The sequence below is a fragment of the Hibiscus syriacus genome, unplaced genomic scaffold (assembly GCF_006381635.1).
Source record: "Hibiscus syriacus cultivar Baekdansim isolate YM2019G1 unplaced genomic scaffold, ASM638163v2 tig00111273_pilon, whole genome shotgun sequence".
NCBI classification, from domain to species: domain Eukaryota; kingdom Viridiplantae; phylum Streptophyta; class Magnoliopsida; order Malvales; family Malvaceae; genus Hibiscus; species Hibiscus syriacus.
The window spans coordinates 2,487,118-2,508,478 of record NW_024063040.1 but is presented as its reverse complement, the minus strand read 5'-3'; the positions used below and the strand labels follow the sequence as shown (position 1 = coordinate 2,508,478).

Sequence of the window (21,361 nt, the reverse complement as noted above, 5' to 3'; positions counted from 1 at the left end):
ACGATTTAAACTGACATTTCTGGTGCTCCAACTCGAGATCTCAAAGAATAACAGTAATCCTTTTACCACCGAGTTCGTTTGGTTGATGCTTAATCACAACCTTGAATTATACCACAATGTGAAAAAATATAATACAAAGATAACACCAAAACATATCATGTCAAAATTTGCATTATTCAAAATTTATAAGGTGAACATAAATTTTAATGTTTAATTTGATTTTAAAATTTAATTTAAAATTTAAATTTTTTTATTTTAATTAGATATTTAAACTTATACTTTTGATTAAAATTAGTATATAAATTTTATTTCTTAGTTTAAATTGATTAAAAATTTACAAGTATTGATTTAGGTTAAAACGTTAAATTCAGATACCAGTTTGAATTAAGAATCTAACTTTACGTATTTAATTGGATAAAGAAAAGTATAATTATCAAATTAAACCTTGAAATCAATCTCAATTATCTGACGTGGATAAAAAAATAGACGTCAAATTAAACCTTATACAAAATGCAGGTGCCAAGATGTATATTTGCCCAAATTTATATCACTACTGTCAATACAGATCACCGGCGTGTTACGGTAGCTCTTCCCCTCCTTGTATAAAAACTCCCCAGTGTTGCAGGCTGCATTTATTAGTGTCATCTACTTGGGAAAAAGAATCTTAGCGTCTCCAAATGGCAATTCTGTCATTAGCCACCAGGAAAACCCTAACCCTGGGTCTCAACTCCACGAGGCTGACTCAGTCTTGTGCCTTGCGGACCTTCTCGCTCCCCGAACTTCCTTACGATTATGGCGCATTGGAGCCGGCCATCAGTGGAGAGATTATGCAGCTCCATCACCAGAAGCATCATCAAACTTACATCTCTAACTATAACAAGGCTTTGGAGCAGCTACATGAGGCTATCCAGAAAGGTGATTCTTCCACCGTCGCTAAGTTGCAAAGCGCCATCAAGTTCAACGGCGGAGGTAAACTTTTTTTATATTTTATCCCCCTAATTTACTTGCTTGTTGCATAGGGGTATGGAAGTATATAGGATTTTGGAATTAGTAACTGTTAAGAATGTAATCCTTTGAAATGATTAGAGATATTGATTTTACGTTTTAGCAATTAGCAAAAGGCAAGTGATTAAAAAAACCATGTTATTGTTTTGGATAATGAATATTTTACGGTTTATTACGATTTTCATTAGATGGAATGATATGAGATACTAGCATAGCTCAATTTTGCTTGATGAATGATTCTTAGTAACTAGGATTGCTCTTTGTAGCCTTGGTCATCATTTTGTTTCCTTTCCATTCCTCGATTAGCGATTACATTCAGTCCCTTTCATGTTGACTGACTGTTATCTCGTGCAGGTCATATCAACCACTCAATTTTTTGGCAGAACCTTGCCCCTATTCGGGTAAGTTCATATTTTGAAACCCTTTTCAAATCTATCTTAGTAATATGTAATGAAGATTGTTCTTTGAAATGGATTGCATCTTACCTTATTCCATTTACATGACAGGAAGGAGGAGGTGAGCCTCCAAAAGGTTCTTTGGGTTGGGCAATTGATACTAACTTTGGCTCATTGGAATCGTTGATTCAGAAGATCAATGCTGAGGGTGCTGCTTTGCAAGGCTCTGGTTGGGTGGTCAGTGATTTTGTTTGTTATAGGTTCACTTATTCTTTTTTGTTTCCTTGGGCTTCTAATCATGAATGGTTTGCATCCATCACGGCTTACTCTTTCTTCTCTTGTTTTCTTACTTTTTGTCTTCACAGTGGCTTGGGCTGGACAAGGAATTGAAGCAGCTTGTGATCGAAACCACTGCAAATCAGGTATGCTTGTGATATTTTGTGTAAAGTCATCCATGAACAATCATGGGACTACTTTGTCTGTTCACTTGAATGTGAATCTACTTAATCTACTTATTTTGGCGGATGCATATGGCCCCTTATGGGGCCAAATGCATACCCATTATTTTAGATTAGTTAGAAAATATAGTTTAATATATTAAGGGAAGAAGAACAAAATAAAAAATTTTGCATACCCATCATGTTGAAAAAATAGTATTAAAATTTTTGGACACCCATTTATAAATTTCTGGATTTGCAAAGTTATTTCTATGCCCCTGCTTATTCTTCTCTGGTGGTAGACTTGCTTAATAACTGAAAATATCTTATATGAGTTGTGGCCTTTGGAAGATGCACCATGTAACAGGGTTGCCCATTACCTTACTGGCCTATGATGTGAGTTTTTTAAGAGAACACTTATACTCGGTTTCTGTAAGATTGGAGTCATGTCAAATTTAGACTCCCTAGAGTATAAAAGCTACAAGTTGAGGAGATTCTTACACATGCTACTATAATTATGAAATCTTTGCTGCAGGACCCACTTGTGACTAAAGGGGCACATTTAGTTCCTTTGCTTGGGATAGATGTTTGGGAGCATGCATATTATTTACAGGTAAATTTTCAAACTTTGCTGTTATAATATGAGCTCAAATGTGAATCAAAGATCAGTATATGTATATGGGAGATCAAGACAATGCCAAAGCAGCCTTGTTATCAATGATCCTTTGATTTAATTTACGTAACTTTCACCCTTTTTTTAGTTTTGAAACATATACATATAAAACCTTTTTTGGTTTGTCGCATTCAATAAACTTTATTCATTTGCATAAATAAGCTTATGAGTGCATCATATATCTTGTTTCCAGTTAAGAATCTCAGTCATATATCTTGCTTTTTATATATATTACTACGGGTGAGCAGGAGGAAGGGGTGGATTTTTTCTTCTAGAATTTAGCTTATTCATTGCTCTGTTATAATGACGACATCCGCTGTGAATATTTCTCTTTGATTTCTGTTTATATATATATATATATATATATTATTATAATGTGTTTCTGTAATTTATGTTTTTATTGTGCCAGTACAAGAATGTTCGACCAGATTACCTGAAGAACATATGGAAGGTCATCAATTGGAAATATGCAAATGGAGTGTACGAGAAAGAAAGTGCTTGAGCTTGATGTAATTAAGAGGCATGTCGTTTGGTTGGCAATGGCAAACAGAGTAATAAGAAGAATAAGAGAATGATGTACATTCGGAGTTACTTTTCTTAGTGTATGCCTTAGTACGAATGTTAATAATATTAAGCTTTATGCTTAAAACTTGGAAGTTGTGTTCTAGTTGCACTTGGTCGTTGCTTTTGGGTTTTTCTTCTTCATCCTCCCGCTTCCGGAGCTGATCAATGTTACGAAAGTGCATTGAATGGATGGCTGTTTCTTCGTTATTCTTGGTAGTTTATCTGAGTTTGGGGTTCATAAAAACAATGATGAATTGCCTTGGCTGATCCCCTCTCATCCTACTTATTATGCATAAATATTGATGCATCTAGACATGATCCTAATCTTTCACTTGAATTTTTAAAAAAGCGTAGTTGTATCCATGTGAAGTTATAAAACTAGATATGATCCTATATTTTCACTTGCACTTCTGGAAGTTCTGTTGTATCCATGTGAAGGGTTACATTAAATTGTAAATTTTTGAAAGGTCAAATTATAATATTATTCTTGTTTTATTTTGTAATACTTTAGGTCAAAATGTGATTTTATAATTTTAGATCAAGGGATTAAGTTTGAAATATTATCTAGGGGATCAAGGTATATCTCTGCCTTCTTTTACTAAAGTGATCATTAGCTTAATGGCCACTATGATGAACTCAAGGCTTGGGGCGTTGGTATGATCCCCTCCCCTCCCCCTCCATATTCAAGAATCACTTCTTTCATCGTCTTTTCTATTAGGCTTAATACAAATATAAGTGTCCAAATTGTCTCGAAAAAATATTTTCGTTCTAAGAATCTTTCGCTAAAAATAGGTGTCTAATGTTTATAACATTATATTTTTAGGTTTATGTCGTTAAAAATCACCGTTAAGTGACACGTGTCACGTTTTGGTAATTTTGAGAATTAATTTTAAAATTAAAAAAAATTGTTACCTTCTCCCCCCCCCCACACTTCCCCCTTCTATGTCAATCAACGGTGACCATCATCGCCACCATCATTGGTACCAGCGTCGACCCTCGATTGAAATCCTGTTGACCTTTCGTCGTAACATACCACCGTTTGTCGTAGAGAAACATTCAAAGGTTCGTCGGTTTTCAAACCATCGTCGTCGTTATTCGTCGATTCTGATTGATTTCGATGTCCATAAGCCACACCGCAGCCACCATTCGAACCACCATGCAATTTCGATTAAAACCCAACCATTTTGTGATGACGATGGTGGTCGAAGATGGCCGATGACCGTTTTAGGGGTTCTTTTTATATTTTAGTAAAAAAGTGGGTTTTTTTAATAAATAAATTAAACCTTTTTTATTTTTTTATTTTTAATTAAAAAAATAATATTTTTATTATTAAAAACTAAAAATTAAGCGGTAGACACCTAAAAGTATAACTGAGTAAACATTAGACACCTATTTTTAACAAAAAATTATTTAGGCATTAAAAAGTTTTTCGAGACAAAATTTAGTCACTTATTTTTGTATTAAGTTTTTCTACTAAGTTAACATTTAGAAGAGGCAAAACACGGTTGGACCCCATGAACTTCATTAGGGTTTCCAGATTATCCTTGAAACTTTTACAAGTTATATTTTTATCCTTTAATTTCTCATCAAGCTCAATTTGATCCCATATGTTTTCTAGAAACACTAGACTAACCATGCACCCTCTAACTCCCAAGACTTCTAATTTACCTTTGAGCTTTCTAAGTTTTACAAGTTAGTCTAGATTTTCAGATTTTTACCATCTAGTCTAGATTTTCAGATTTTTACCATCTAAAAGTTATGTTAAAATCAGCTAAAACTCCTAGACTCATATTTGGAGTGTGACATTATTCGTAAAGTGATGGGTGCAATGATAACTTGTTAGAGAATTGGGGTATACCTAGAGCTAACAGGAGTTTGGTTTTTTTCGGGGATGGTGAAACAAAAAAATGAATTTTAATGTCTCATGTCAATTTTTTTAATGGCGGTTGACGATGGTGACCATAATGAAAATAAATTAAAAGTTCAATTGATGTGTTGTAAGCTTTAAAAATTTATTGAAAAAAATGCAAATATCATAAAAGTTTAAGGCAATTTAGATAGTTTACACATTATTTTTTTTAGTGCTTGTGCTAATCAAATTTTCAAAAATTTAATAGTAACACAGTGTACCTGAACTATATACTAAAACACAAATTAAAAATGATAAACTTAAAGAAAAAATAAATTCACAAGTTACACATATTCTAGAGATGAGTAGCAAACTTTGGATTATCGGATTTGATGGCAACTGATTGAGTTATGAACAAAATTTGAAAAGATTGTCGAATCAGAGTATAGGGACATAATTTGCAATTAGTATATAATATAGGTATTAAGAATATAATTTTACCTTTTATGTGCAAGTGAAAAATTAGAGATTCCTGAGGCGGACTCCCCATAGTATAAAAACAACACTTACCCTAAATCTTGCCCTTACTTCACATGCCGAAACCCTAGAAGTTAGCTAGCGGAAGCAGAGAGCCTCGAAAAATCACTTGACGGCAACCCTCTAACTATGGTCCGACATTGATTTTATCTTTACTTATGCTTCTGGGTCGTTTTTAAAATTTAATTTTGTTTTCACAAATTTGATCATTTTGATTGGATCGTTATTGTTTTGTAGACATTCAAGCGTAGGAATGGTGGCCGCAACAAACATGGCCGTTGCCATGTCAAGTTCATCCGCTGCTCTAACTGTGGCAAATGTTACCCTAAGGGGGTGTTTGGTTCAAGGAATGTGGGATTCCCATGGGATGGGAATCCCACATTCCCATGTTTGGTTGGCTGGGAATCTCATTCCCGGTAATGTTTTATTACCAATAGTAGATTTTTTGGGGTATATTACCGGGAATGTCATTACCTCCCTTCCCTTAGGTATTGTAACATTACCGGTGTTTTGGACTAAAATGCCCTTAAATTTTTTATTTTTTTTCAAAAATATCCTTCTTCTGTCATTGAATAATAAAAATTCTACGAAGGTTAAATTACAAATTTATCCTACAAATTTATCCTTAAATTATTTTAGATTTACAAAAAAAAATCTATAATTAAAATTTTATATGAAGTTTAGGGGTTACATTTTTTTTACCCTTTCATTAAATATTTTTTATATTTTTAATTTTGTAAAAAAATTATATAAATATTATGAATTTAATTTTTTAAAGAAAATATATAAATATTTTACAATTTGTAATATTATACAAATATATAATAAGGACAATTTGGTCAAATATACATTCCAATAATCTTTTATTCCTTTGACCAAACACGGTAATCTTACATTCCTGCTAAACCAACCAAACATAAAATACAACATTCCCAGTAATCCTATTCCCTGGTAATCTTTTATTCCCACTGATAATCTTACATTCCGTGAACCAAACGCACCCTAAGGTATCTCAGTTTTTCTTACCTGGGCCCTTGTTTTTATTTATTTATTAATTATGTATGTTTTCTCTTTTTTTTCTTTGTTTCGAATGTGTAAAGGACAAGTCAATCAAGAGGTTTCTTGTGAGGAACATTGTGGAGCAAGCTGCTGTCAGGGATGTCCAGGAAGCCTGCGTCTATGACTGTAATTTTTCGTTTAATTACTCGATTATAACCAAAATTCCTCATTTTATCACTTATTTTTTGGATTTATTGTCTTATTAAAGTTATGTAGAGTACACTTTGCCAAAGCTGTATGTGAAGATGCAATACTGTGTTTCGTGTGCGATCCATTCCCACGTTGTGAGGGTCCGATCCCGCACTGACAGAAGGAACCGTGACCCGCCCCAGCGCTTTGTCAGACGCAGGGTACGTCTCTTTTTAATCCATTATTTCATGTTTTTCACTGCCAGTGATCTATTTTGTTATTTGAATGAAATGTTGTTCTTCTCGCTTTGCTTGGGTTGTCGGTTGTTTATCATTAGATTTAGCGTAGGGTACTTGGATGAAATTTGAGCCATTAAACTCCTATATGGATTTTGAAACCTGTGAATTATATAGATGGATGAAAGTGTCTTTTCGAAATTCTTCAGTGACTGCTAGTCTGCCCCCCTGAGCAGAAGTTTTCAAATCAAATCTAATAGCCTTCTGATTACTTTGTCAAATGCCTTTTTTGGTGTCTTATGTTCATTCTTGAATCGGAAATGTGGTGAATCTAATATATATGATAACTTTGACTTTGCTGATTTTTATCTGCGTATAGCATTTGAACGATTCTCTCTGATATGCTATGAGGATATAATTCTTTAGGGACTTATGACTCCCCTTCTTGCAGTATTGCTTTAGGGATGAAGAAGTCCCTCATACAAAATGTCCATCTAAATCAATTTGTCAGTGGCCTTTTTTAGTGGCTTATTGATCATGCCGAATTGAAAATACCTTAGAACTAATATGATTTATACATGGAGATCGTCCATAGAGACCAAAGGGATGGTAGAATTTAGTCACATCTGAAACATAGTGATCCTGATCCATGTGCATCATTATAGTGCTGCTTTGTCTTTATCAAGGGACTCTTTTGTTCCTCCTGCTGAAATTTTAATTGCTTTTGGGATGAATTGTTAATTAACATCCATTTAAATAATTTTGGTGGTTACCGTTTTTAGTGGCATGCTGATCATCTGTAGGTGTTGGGGATTTAGTGTTGCTGAAATTTTAAATTTTATTCTCCCAACAGTAAGGAATAGTGCATTTGCTATGAAAAATATACTTCACAGTACACTGTGCATAGTTAGCAGTCCAAGTGCCTGATTGACGGAGTATCTGGAATTGGCTTTTTCTCTTCTTTTAGAAACTACATTAATTGTATTTGTTATTTCAATTTTTCCAGGATGATATACCGAAGCCTGGTCAAGCTCCTCGTCCTGGAGTTGCTGTTCCTGCTCGCGCATAAGGCTCTTGAAGCTTAAGATGAACTACTGTTTTGTTTTTGCTTCAAGATATGTCTGCTTGAATTTTGAGTACTTGGATATTGTAGGATGTTACTATTCTTTTTTTTTGAAGATTTATTGCATTCGATACTTGTTAAATTCAGAAGCTCCGAGTGGTTGGGAATACTAATTGGAAAATCGAAATCACGTAATTTCTGTTCAGTTGCATATGGTTATCCAAAGTAAACCTCTTTCTCAAAACTACGCAGTAAGAGAATTTGCCAATTGTTCTACTTAAAATGTCTTGATAAACCAAACACGTGTGGATGGAAAGCTTGTTTCTTATAGCACGTATGAGTAATATGCTGTGCAATTATTATGTGAAAAAAGATCATTTCTAAATGTTGTGTAGGCATCAAAGAGCATGATACTGGAATTTATTGGTTATATTGAAAATGCTTTAGAAACCGTGCTGGTTAGATGTGAAATTTGACCCAAATAAATTCAAGTAGGCATCGACTCTGGCAATGTTCAGATTCAACTGATCCAAGCCAACTTGGTTGCCTCTCCATTACCATCTGTCAAACAAAATGAGTGGCAGAATCGGATCCCAAAATGAAACAAGAAAAGAACAACTCTATCCATACGATTAAAAATGCAATGCCCGCTCAAACACTTCGCTGTGTTCAACTTCAAGGCTCAAGGGCGTTGTGCTTTTCTTCTTCAAATGAGTATCCAGGACCAGACATCTAAACTGCAAAGGAACCAGATGCCGCTTCCGTTCATAAGGGTAAAATTGAGATTCTAAAATATATTATATATTTCAGTTTCCTTTCCTCCCAAAACAAAGAGCTTTCCCTAGTCTCTAAAAAAATTAATATCCCCTTGACTCACCTACCTTTCCTTTCATTTTACTCAATCCAGACACACCGTTAAGGTTAACATGACTTCAAAACTTGTAATTTTCAGCACCCATGTAATTTCTGGGCAATCCTGATGCATCCTCCCATGGGGCAGTCTGTCTTGATCGCACTGGAGGCAATGTGTGATCTACTTGCAGTATATCCCTCCTGCAACAAAAAACAAAACTGACTTGTCACTTCATTGTCGGTTTTGAGCAACGACACACATATCCTCATGTTCCTAGAATCAGGTATCCATTCTGCTAAACATTCTTGCTGGTCATTCTAAACAGTAAGTCAAGCTAGGGCTCATGATAATCTTATATCTATAAGAGCAAAACACATCCTTTTCTGCATAATTGTAGTTCAAATGCTAGTGACTAAAGAAAACCATATAATTCGAATACCTTGTGAAGGGCGCTCATGATAGAACTTATGGAAGGAGTGTCAGTTTTTGCACGACTTGCCACCTGATAAAGTTGAAGTGAATATCATTACCAAACATCAGGCAATTCAAGTATAAGAGCATATGTTTTGGGGATAAAAACCATGGGAGGGACCTCATCCAGTTTGATATATCCAAATGGTAATCTGGGGTCACTTTCTTCCAACATCCGTTTCAGCAGCTTTTCTAGACCAGTCCCTGCACCTTTGCCCGCCTACCCACACTCCTCAGCCAAGTTTAACATTTCCATGATATAATTTCCACTAGGAAGAGGTCCTGTCCACAGAGGGCCTGACACAACAAGTGATGCAGCATCCTACAAAAATCGACAGAAAAATTTAGCATACACCTGCTTAAGTAGTTATAGAAGTGAACATTTTTTGACATTGCAGAGAGAGAGAAAGAGAGAGGACAAAACCAAAATTAAATGCACACACGTCATTAAAGGAGATCATACTTTTATCGAGTTATTGCAAGGACAACTTATTTGACCAAGTTTACCCATTGAAAATGCTTGAGAATTTCCACAGCGATTACAGTAGCAGATGAAACCATAATCCCTATCATTTACATAAAAACATCAGATTAGTACTACAAGAAGACTAAAAAGAGACAGATTTTAACACACTGTCATCATTACATCACCTCTTCTCCGGTAGCTTCCCTCGATTCATTTGGAGTAAGGCTCTGAAAACAGGTCCATGGCAAGAGTAGTATGAAAAAAGTGGAGTAACACGGTAGCCGAGCACAGAAGCCTCCCTCACAGCACCACCTATAAGGATTCGCAAACCAAGCTCGCTTGCATATGGCATTGGACGAACATATGCCCCATATGCTTCTAATGAACTATACAGACCCATAAAGAGAAATAATTATTCCATCACAGGGAATTAAAACAAAAGTATCCAATGTCGCAGCTACCTACGGTTCCTAATCCGATTCATGAGGAAGCATACAAGGGCTTTAAAGAATAATTCACAAGTGAATAATCATATTAGAACCCACAATACATTAATCAAAGGAAATGCTAACAAGAACCTACATCATTATCTAAGAAACAATGGAGGTTTAAAAAAGAAGAAGAAGAAAACTCACTGAAAAGGGCAGTGACCCCCTGATGAAAAACCGTCGGTGGAAGTAACATAAACCAATCCATCGAGTTTCGAACTACTAAAAGCAGCCCTTAAGAAGAAAGACGAATCATTCCCAAACGAATCCAAGTCGATATAATCAAAGTAATCCCTTTGCAAATAACAATCCATTAAAATCCGAGTGGCTTCGTTATGCGTTACTACCCATCTCCTTTATTCACCTTCAAACCTCTCAACTTGTCCTAAATTATCCAGAATAACTCTCCTGTGGCCCTCGTTTGCGTCGTTGGCCAACACGAAATCGGCTTTCGATTGGATAAGGTAGCGAAGGGAACGGATCCCGCAGCCACACATTGGATCGAGGACTCTTAATTGGCCTTTGGATTGCTTGTAGAGTGCTGCTGAAAGGGCCCCGAGGTCTAGGCAGGTGGCGCTTTCGTGGAGGAAAAAGGTATCGCCGGTGTCGCAGAGGATACCCCTTTCGGTTATTTGATTGGATTTGCTGTACGTCCGGGGCTTAAAGTTTGAGAATTGAGGTGAAATTGAGGGTTTTTTGGGTATGAAAGGATAAGTGAATAGGGTTTTAGGATTGAGAACGAACATGGCGGGAAAAAGTTAGGCATCAATGGCACTCAGCTGTGTTTTCTTCAACCTATACACACACTTGTTAACAAGATTGTAAAACAGAGTATGTAACATCCCATTACTAATATAAAATTTAGACAAATTATTTCATATTTTGGTGGTGAATTTAATTTAAAAAAAAATCAAGTTTTAATGTGTATTGGGTCTGGTAGGTCGAATACCTAAAATTATCTTTTAAACGAGTTTTTAAGAAAACATCAGTTAAAATATAAACTGGTATGCGTTTTAACAAAAAATTCGTTCTTTTTAATAATAAAAGGGATTCGTGGTCAATTACGTTTGGGGAAGGATTAGCACCCCACAACGCCCAAAATTGGTACTCATTAATTATAAATTGTCTCTATTATTAGAAATTTAAAAATTCAAAAATATATTTAATTTGTAATCCTGTTATTTCAAATTTATAATTTTAAGAAAATATATTAATATATATATATATATATATATATATAAGATATTTATTTATTTAGAAATATCAGAAAAGGGCTTCTAGGTACATTAAGACATCTCATTTTTTAATATTAAAAAATAAATAAATATTAATAAAACATTTCTATTAATATATATATAATTGATAAAAGTAAAATATTTATATAAAAATATCAGAAAATGGACATCCAGTTGCTTTAAGACTGCCCTTTCTTAATATTTAAATAAATATTAAAAATAATACTTTTCTCTAATAAAACAATATGTTTTTCTGGCTTTTATAAGTAAAATATTTATTTATTTTTTAAATATCAGAATAGGACATCTAGTTGCTTTAAGACTGCTCTTTTCTTTGATATTTAAAAATAAATATTATTATAAAATTATAATATTGTATTTCATGTAAATATTAGTGAATAAAACATAAATAAATAAATAAAATACTATATTTAAAGTATAGGATCAAAATAAAATTAATATTATATGGTATTTTATTATTAATATAATATTAAGTAAAAATAATAATGATCAAAATAAAAGAGATTGAAAGCAATAATATTAAATTGCAAAATATTAAAACTTATGGTTAAATTAAAAATATAAGTGACTAAAATATAAAACTCAAAATCCTAATTCGAAATACATAAAATATGGGTATTAAAAGTATAATTTAAACATAATAATAATATGTGACTAGAATATAGAAAATTAAAACTATAGGTGTAAATAATAAAATAAAAACTTATGGTAAAAATAATTAATGATTAAATTATAAGCTATAAAACTTAAATGCTCTAACTTGAAATATTATAAAATTTGAGCGCTAACAGTGTGATTTAACCTATATTAGTTATTCGAGATTGAAATATTAAATATAAAAATATGAGGGACTAAATATGATATTTATCCTAAATATATAAATATTTACTGATTAATGACTAAAACATAATATATTAAAATTCGAATACCAAATTAAAATAAATAAAAATAATTGTTGGTGACTATTTTATAAAGATTACAAACATGGAACACTGTAGAAGGGGTTTACCCCTTAGGAAATTACAGAAACACCCTCCCCAAAACGGCATCATTTGGGAGAGGGTATTTAACCCCCAAATGGCTGGCCCTCCGGGCCATTCTCTCATTTCCTCTTTTCTTCATTTCTCTCTAAAAACGAGAGAAGCATTTCTCTCTAGTCTCCTCCCACTGGAGGAACGGTGGTCACCGGTCGGCAACCGTCTGCCGTTGTTAATTCCGTCGCCAGCCACCGGATATGGTGGCCGAAAATTACAAAAACCACCCCAAATCGAAGCCTCTATTTTTCTATACTCAAATCTAAAGTTGTTTTAGCCTAAAATCTTACCAAAACACGTAGATCTACCTCCGATGTTTCGGTTTCAACGGCGTAGGGAGGCTCCGATGAGATAAATATCTCGACTTTTCTCTCTTTGTTTTCTGTTTTTTGCTTACTGTTGAATGTGGGTGTTTGTTTATTTCTCTTTGTTTACTCGTTGTTTCTGTTCTCTCCGTTCGTTGTTGTTGTGGTCTCTTGTTCTCCGTTGCTCTCTGTCTTCTGCCGTGGCCCTCTATCTTTTTTTGCAGGATTCGATGGCTTTTATAGCCACCATGATTTTCTACATGGACCGGTCCCGAGAGGAAAACCTCAGTGAGTCACCAAAGCTAGGCTGGTGACTCATCGTAGGGATGGTTGTGTGCTGCCATCTGGCGTTCTGGAGTATTCCTTGAGGCGGCGGCGTGGCAGCAAGGCGTCAGCAGCAGCTGGTTGGACCATCTAGCTTGGGAGGTGTCGGCAGAGGCGACTGCTGGGAGTTCTTGGAGATTTGAGGCGGCGCTGCGCGGGGCTAGGGTTAGAAAACCCTAACTGAAATGTTATAAACCCTAAAAGGGTTTAGGGTCATCTATTGGGCCATTTAGGTTGGGCCTGGATATTGTAAATGGGCTGTGATTTGGGTTTTGTAATATTTAATAAATAATAATAATAATAATAATAATAATAATAATAATAAATTTAAATTTAAAATGGAAAAATTGATGTCTACAGCTGCCCCTCTTTGCTCATCCTTGTGTTAACAAGAATAGAGCAAAGACGAAAAAGACTAATTTTTTCATTTGGCTTTTTTTTGAGCAGGATGGAAATGTTGAAAACATCATGCACTGAAGGGCTTACAGATGACCCGAAGGTTTTGAAAACATCATGCACTGAAGGGCTTACAGATGACCCGAAGGTTTTGATAATATCTAAAAGCTCCTGAAGGCTTTTTGAAAACATCCTGCACTGCAGGGCTTACGGATGACCCGAAGGTTTTGAAAACATCATGCACTAAAGGGCTTACAGATGACCCGAAGGTTTTTTGAAAACATCATGCACTGAAGGGCTTACAGATGACTCGAAGGTTTTTGAAAACATCATGCACTGAAGGACTTATAGATGACCCGAAGGTTTTTGATAACATCATGCACTGAAGGACTTACAGATGACCCGAAGGTTTTTTTGAAAACATCATGCACTGAAGGACTTACAGATGACCCGAAGGTTTTTGAAAACATCATGCACTGAAGGACTTACAGATGACTCGAAGGTTTTTAAAAACATCATGCACTGAAGGACTTACAGATGACCCGAAGGTTTTTTGAAAACATCATGCACTGAAGGACTTACAGATGACCCGAAGGTTTTTTTGAAAACATCATGCACTGAAGGACTTACAGATGACCCGAAGGTTTTTGAAAACATCATGCACTGAAGGACTTACAGATGACCCAAAGGTTTTTGAAAACATCATGCACTGAAGGACTTACAGATGACCCGAAGGTTTTTGAAAACATCATGCACTGAAGGACTTACAGATGACCCGAAGGTTTTTTTGAAAACATCATGCACTGAAGGACTTACAGATGACCCGAAGGTTTTTGAAAACATCATGCATTGAAGGACTTACAGATGACCCGAAGGTTTTTTTTTGAAAACATCATGCACTGAAGGACTTACAGATGTGGGAAATAGTTTACTAAGTAAGAAACTACGAAAATCGTTTTCTTACTATTCAACAATTTCATTTTTAGAAAAGATTAAATGAGAAACTTAGGAAAGCGTTTTCTCATTGTTTTTTTTAAAATAACATGTTGATTGGGTAACATGCCCCAATCTCAAGATAATGCTCATTCTTGTGGATTACGTCCATCTCTTCTTCAGATGTTTGCGTGATTTATGCATTTGAGGTTTTGAATTCTACATTCTTCTTGTAAGGTATTCTTTTACCTATGAATCTTCTTGTTCATAGGAAGATCTGTAAAATTTCATGTTTGAATGCACTCAGATGTATCGATGTAATGAATTATCTATTGTGTAAATGATTTTCTTATGAATGCATGAATGTTGATGCAATCTTCATTTGACTGCAAAGTGGTGAACTTGGTCTTCCTTCACTTCATCATTTATTGCCAGGGTTACCTTCGGATATCAGTGTAGCAACCTATGCCATAAAGATGAAGAACCATCTGATTACTCTTGTATATTTGTGTCTTCTTCATTTGCATTAAAGTATTAGAAGAAATGTTTCATTTATGGAACTCTTGCCGTAGTCAACACTATGACTTTGATGCCCCATTTTGTCTAGATAAAACCGACTTTCTTTGTCTGGACTTGTGTAGAAATCCAATAAAGCTTTCATCTTTGAAAAGAGAATCTATCATCTTTAAAGAGATAGGCTATCATCTTTGAAGAAAGAGTCTATCGTCTTTAAAAAGTGTAGATGTAGATATGTCATACTCAGCAGGGATTAATTAGGAGAGCAATGTCTGTTCTAATTTGACTCTTGCAACACATTATAAGGAGTATTTATCCTAATTCTTTTCATGTCTCCACTTCTAATTGGATCTCGAACAAGACAACTTGGACCATATCATGTCGAGATGCTTAACAACAATCTGTCGTTCAACCATAGTTGGCTCCACTAGTTTCTTGTTGCTAAAATTCTAGCTTCCCTTATGTGGAAAGAAATCTTCATCATATCTCGCTTTTAACGTTAGGGTTGAAGAAGTTAAACTTCATATTGGATCATTAAATGGAAACCATATGATTACAACATTGATTCAGTACCATAATCGCTGGTTCGTAAAACATTTGACAACACATTCATCATCTCATGTGGTTTCTGCTCAGATGTTTGTAAAGTATTTGACAAACATTCATCCTTTCTTGTGACTTCTGCTCAAATTTCTCAATCAAATGAAGCTCTTTGCATAGTGTTCAAAGCTTTTGTATGATGTCACAAGACCACTTGAGAACAAAACTCAGTGGGGATACAAGTGAGATGTTGGTATGACAAAAAAGTTGGTCAAATTCACGTTATATGCTAGTGCCGAGTTGAATAAGAGATACCGAACTGATCTTGATATCATCTCGAGCAAGGGCAAGTGTAATATCGATCACGTTTTCTTCCGAAATGAGCATTGTAGAAAGTAGAAACCCTTCAGCTATAAGATCCATGTACAGAAGGAGGTTTATGGAATTCTTGCTGCTGGGGATGAAACACATATGATAAATCAAATAGATAAAAACTCAGTTCACCCTGGCTGGTAATGATAACCCTGGTAACAACGAGAATAATAATAACATAAGCTGAGCCTCTTTATTTGTTCAATATCATCAAGTAAACAAACACTGATGTGAAAAATAGCTTCATGATCTCAACAGCATGATTGAAACTAACTGTCAGGAATCTCAAAGAAATATTTCCAGTCATCACCGACACACAAAATACAAAATTCAAAGCCGAGATTTTGAGAAATTGAACCCTAGATCAAATGGTTTACCTGGGGATCATCCCTATTCATGCAACTGTGATGTAGATTAACAAAGAACATGCTGTCATGTGACACATGATTTAAGAAGATTGAGTATTTGAAACCATTCTTGCTGAGTAGATATTTGTTCAACAATATAATCCTGATGTAACTGTCTGATGAACGAAACAATAATGTATAGTCAGCTCCACTGTCACTGTTTCACCATTTTCATTCTTCATTCTTTTCTGTCTTATTGGAAATATTTGCTCATGTCAAATGATATTTCTGCAAAATGATATAGGCCTTCAACATGCCCCAACATTGGCTAATACAAGCATTCAAAATGCGTCAACATTCTTCATTCTGATTGAAAGGGGCTTTTAACATGCCCCAGCATTTGCTGATATAGATGTTTAAAATACATCAACATTCATGATTCTGATTAAGAGGGGCTTTTAGTATGCCCCATCATTTTCTTCTTGTTAATCTGAGCCTTCAAAATGCCACACATGGATCTGTATGAAGTAACCTTTAAAATGCCCCAACATTTGCTGATACAGATGTTAAAATGCATTCACATTATTTCTTGTTGAGATGAACCTCCATGAATTCCCAAATATTCATATTACTATGAGCCTTCAAAATGCCCCACCATTCTATTTCTGGTTGAAATAGGCTTTTGAGATGTCCTGCATGGATCTGTCTGAATTGGGCCTTCACAATGCCCCTGACATTATAAACTGTAAGGCTTACTTTCAATGTTTGTTTGACTTGAATATCATGATCCCCACAAGGTCCAATTTTGATAATGCATTGTGGTGTGTACTTGTGGTTTTATCCGTGCCTCAAATCTGTTTATCTTGAATACTCTCATTCTGGTGTTACACAACAACATTGTTTAAGTAACTTGAGGAATGCTCTTCATGTTGTCACGAACTTAAGAAATAATCAATCATTCTGACAGAAATGTCTGAGATATGTGCCTCTTCTGAATGAGGTGGCCATTTTCTGGATCTGAAGGGGTCTAGTCAGACAGAGTGGTATAAATCGTTTGGTAATTCATTCCAGGCTGACACAATGAACCTTATTTTCAGTGAAGGCTATTTATAGAATATACTTTTCTAATGCAACATGTTGATTCTGATAACTACTCATCTGATTATGAAGCGATCTTTCAGAATGATTTCACAGATATTGATAGTTCTTCTAATACCAAGGAAATCTTGAATTCTGATTCTGATGAGAAGAATAAACTGTAATACTTGACGAAAAATGGGGAACTCAGAGGCTGAGACTTCAATAGCCATGGAGAGATGTGGTCCAGATTCATCAATTGCAAAGTTGACAGATTTTATATGTGCTGCTCAAATGGTTAAGGCTGCTGATGCACTTCTTTCAGGAGGAGATAGGAAGCCATTATGCAATGACCCCAATTACAAGAAAAGGCAAAACTCGGGTTATGATTTTTGGAAAAGGACAAAGTAGAGGAAGCTTGAAAAAACGCTTCTTAATAAAGACAATCGTGCATTTCATCTTCCAAATCCAATGATTGGTTTTGGGGTTTCTACAGAACCAAATCAGATAACTCAAAGAACACTTCCAGAAGATGTAATTAGGTCTCCTTATTTCTACTATGATAATGTGGTATTTGCTCCAGTTGTATTTGGGCTGAAATGTCACGGTACTTATACGATGTAGAGCCAGAATTTGTAGATTCGAAGTATTTTTGTACTGCTGTATGGAAAAGGGCTACATTCATAATCTGCCAATTGAGAACAAATTTTCTCTTATTCTGCTTCCTCCATGCACCATACATGATGCTTTTCCATTGACAACAAACTGGTGACCTTCCTTGGATCCAAGAACAAAGTTGAACTATTTACAAACATGTACAAGAAGTGCCGAATTGATAGAAAGGATCCGTAAGGCTCTTGAAGCTTATGAAGATGAGCCACTTTCGATTGTCCATAAATATGTTCTTGATGAGTGCCGAAAATGGAATTTGGTATGGGTTGGAAGGAATAAAGTTGATCCACTTGAACCTGATGAGGAGGAAATGCTTCTAGATTTCCCTAAAAACCATACACGAGGATCTGTATAGAGACATGCTTCCTGGTGGTATCAATGTCCTGTCTCTTTTCTCTGGGATCAGTGATGCAGAGGTTGTCCTTTACCGGCTCAGCATACCTTTGAAAGCAAATGTGCAAGAACTGAATGGTCATCAGTTGGAGCAATTGATGAGTAGATTTATCGAATTCGACCTTATTGTCAGTGGTATCCAGTGTAACAACCTTACCGGAAGACAAAACATCATCAAGATAAACTAGAAGATTTTTGTTGGTGCATTTCCTTGCAATGACTGCTATAGTGACTGTCTCTTCTGCTGATTCAAGACATGTACTGCCATATCCAACTCTTCCCGAACCATGGAAAGGTTTAGTTGAAATGGGCTTTTAGTATCTCCTTTTAGAACAAGGTAATCATTCTTGATAAGTTACTGATAATGTCACAGGAGAGCATCATAAGTTCAATTCTCCAAACTTTCTGGCTTCTCAGACCACTTGATTTTAAGAGTGCTTCATCATTTTGGTCTGACTTATTATTTCTCTTCAATAAAGGTAGAATAGGCAACAACTTGCTTCAAGGACCTTCCTCATTTGAGACTGTCCTGTTTGAAAATGTTTTTTCTCCTTTCTTTATCAAAGAATGACAGAATTTTGTAAAGTATTGCCCTTTTCAGGTTCATAATAGAATTAAATCATAAGACATGAAATTAATAAATATCAAATAAATCAACTACTCTTTTAAATCATTCAAAAATCATAGTTCTATGGCAAGTGTCAAAACTATTGACTGATTTAAGGTGTAGATTGATTCTGGTAAAGTAAGGTCTCTCAGGTTAGTCCACCATATATGTCTTCTTTGAGATTACACTATCTTGAAGAAATGATTGTTATGCTTATCTCGTAGAGATACTGCTTGTGTCTGACTCTCAGGAACATCTTTGGGATGTGTGGTGCTTCATTAAGAGCTTAAGATCGTCTCTTATGTCGTTGTTGCACCATTTAATATTCGAGCCGCCTTTTCAGGTTTTCAAGTCGAATCCTCCTTTGGTTTCAAGATGTTATTCAAAATTTACATCTTGAACCCCCTTTTTATCATTTTTCATATCATGCATTAAATATTTTAAAAACCAATTTTTGCAAATAAAAATCAATCTTGAGAGGCGAAATGAATTCTGAAGATACTCTTTTAATTAGATGTCTTCAATCTTGCTTTGCTTGACTTGGATCTGCTTTGCTGGGGATTTTTGATACATTCACCACATGCCCTAAAGCTAAGGATGATGAATTTACTATACCACTTGGCCCTATCACACGAGGCCGGACCAAACTTCTTAAAGACAAGCTTCAAATCGCAGTTCAAGCATTCATCCGGAAGGGTCTAATAGCAGCAGATTTGCAACAACTTTTTGAAGGGGATCCAGTTGTTATCCGGTCGACATGTCTTCTGGAGATACAACCGTATGTCTCTTATCTTTCCAACGGTTCTTGAATCGCATCAATCCGATATCGGGAACTCAAGATATGGAATTTTACTGAAGACGGTGCATGCAGGAAATCCTATACGAGATTAATACGTTATTTTTGTAAATATTACGAATTTTCAATATTTATATTGATTATTTGTAATATAATTTAATATAGGATGATTAATTATCTTTTAGGATCAGATTTATTATTTTATTAGGAATTAAGGTTGGGTTAAAACAATATTTTTAGTTATTATTATTTTATTAGGAATTAGAGTTAAAACATGTTTAGTTTATTAATATTTTATTCTTTAGTTATTTAGGACCTTTAGAATTCAGCCCCTATATAAAGGAGGCTTCATTCAACTTTGTAAATCAGATTTCTTTGATCAATAATACAACGAGAGTTTGTTTTTGCAAGTGCTGATTGCCTTGTGCCTTCGAAGCTTCTTCTCCTGGAGTTCTTTCAAGTTCTTGTGAGGGAGATTAATCTTCACACTCCAATTTGCCTTTTCATCGCGACTAGGAGGGTTGGTTAGAGCCATATTATCGTGTTTGCCTTTTCATTGCGACTAGGAGGGCTCGATAGGACATTATCCATCGATTTTCCACATCCATCCACGCCATCAATCATCTTTACCGTTCACTTTCATAAGGGAGATCTTTGATTTCTTGGTTATTTTTCTCTATTTTTAATTCCTTTATCTTTTGTTTATCTTATTTTAATCTTGTTTCTTTTCTTGTTTCCAACAACCAAAAGAAACCCTAAAGAACCCTAGCTATTGCCGCCACCTTCCTCATTCATTCATTATTGTTCTTCATTGAGTCTAGAGCTTTTCTAGGTTTGATTCTTCAACAAGAGCAACATTCATCAATCCGCCACCGCTTCCCTATCAATTGGTATCAGATTTGGGCCGATTCTTGGAAAGAAGCAAGCAATTTTGCTTGTTCTTGCACACAAAACCGTCAAGGTACCCCAACGGAGCTAGTTCAGAGAAGATTCATCGTTTCAGGTTCTTTTTATTTAATTTTAATTTAGATTCAAATCCTTCTTGTTAGTTTGCTATTTTTTTAAAAAAAAAAACAAAAAAAGGCAAAAAAAAAGGCACAAAAAAAGCAAAAAAAAGCCAAAATTTCAAAAAAAATTCAAACGAAGGTATTTAGGGCTGATTTTCTGCAGATATCATATCCATCTTAATTTTAATTTCCATTCCAAAATTCACTTCAATCAAAGTTCATTAGAGCATTCAAATACATCATTCAAGTTTTATCAGCAGATTCGGTCTAGAATATTGTCGAATTTCTTGAAAATTATACAGAAGGAATTTTGTGGTAAAAATTTCCAGATTGAAACTTCATATATTGGAGATCATTCACACAAAATATAAGAATTTTTGGAGATCAAGAACAACTTCTAAAAAAAGTGATCAAGAAAAACAGATTATTTGAGGACTCACCGTTCAACATAGTCTACTGGATACTACTGAAGGTATTTGGTTCTGAAATTTTACAGGTGGTTTCTTGACGCATCTAAAGACATTCAAGAAATTTTTCAGAATTTTTGGACACCGGTAACCC

The 21,361-nt window shown here is 34.9% G+C and overlaps 1 protein-coding gene, 1 non-coding gene and 2 pseudogenes across 2 annotated transcripts; 3 read left to right on the top strand and 1 right to left on the bottom strand.

The window, feature by feature from the left end:
• Positions 1-643: 643 nt before the first annotated feature.
• On the top strand, positions 644-3,175 carry LOC120157661 (superoxide dismutase [Mn], mitochondrial-like). Its single transcript, XM_039168726.1, has 6 exons — positions 644-969; positions 1,360-1,406; positions 1,512-1,637; positions 1,766-1,822; positions 2,373-2,450; positions 2,920-3,175. Exons 1-6 carry the CDS (start codon positions 678-680, stop codon positions 3,010-3,012), a joined length of 693 nt encoding a protein of 230 aa, XP_039024657.1. The 5' UTR covers positions 644-677; the 3' UTR covers positions 3,013-3,175.
• Positions 3,176-5,511: 2,336 nt separating this feature from the next.
• Positions 5,512-8,194, top strand: LOC120157503 (annotated as a pseudogene).
• Positions 7,338-7,439, top strand: LOC120157709. Its single transcript, XR_005519162.1, has one exon. It is a non-coding gene; the product is annotated as a small nucleolar RNA snoR99 (small nucleolar RNA).
• Positions 8,195-8,819: 625 nt separating the features above from the next.
• Positions 8,820-11,011, bottom strand: LOC120157520 (annotated as a pseudogene).
• Positions 11,012-21,361: the final 10,350 nt, after the last annotated feature.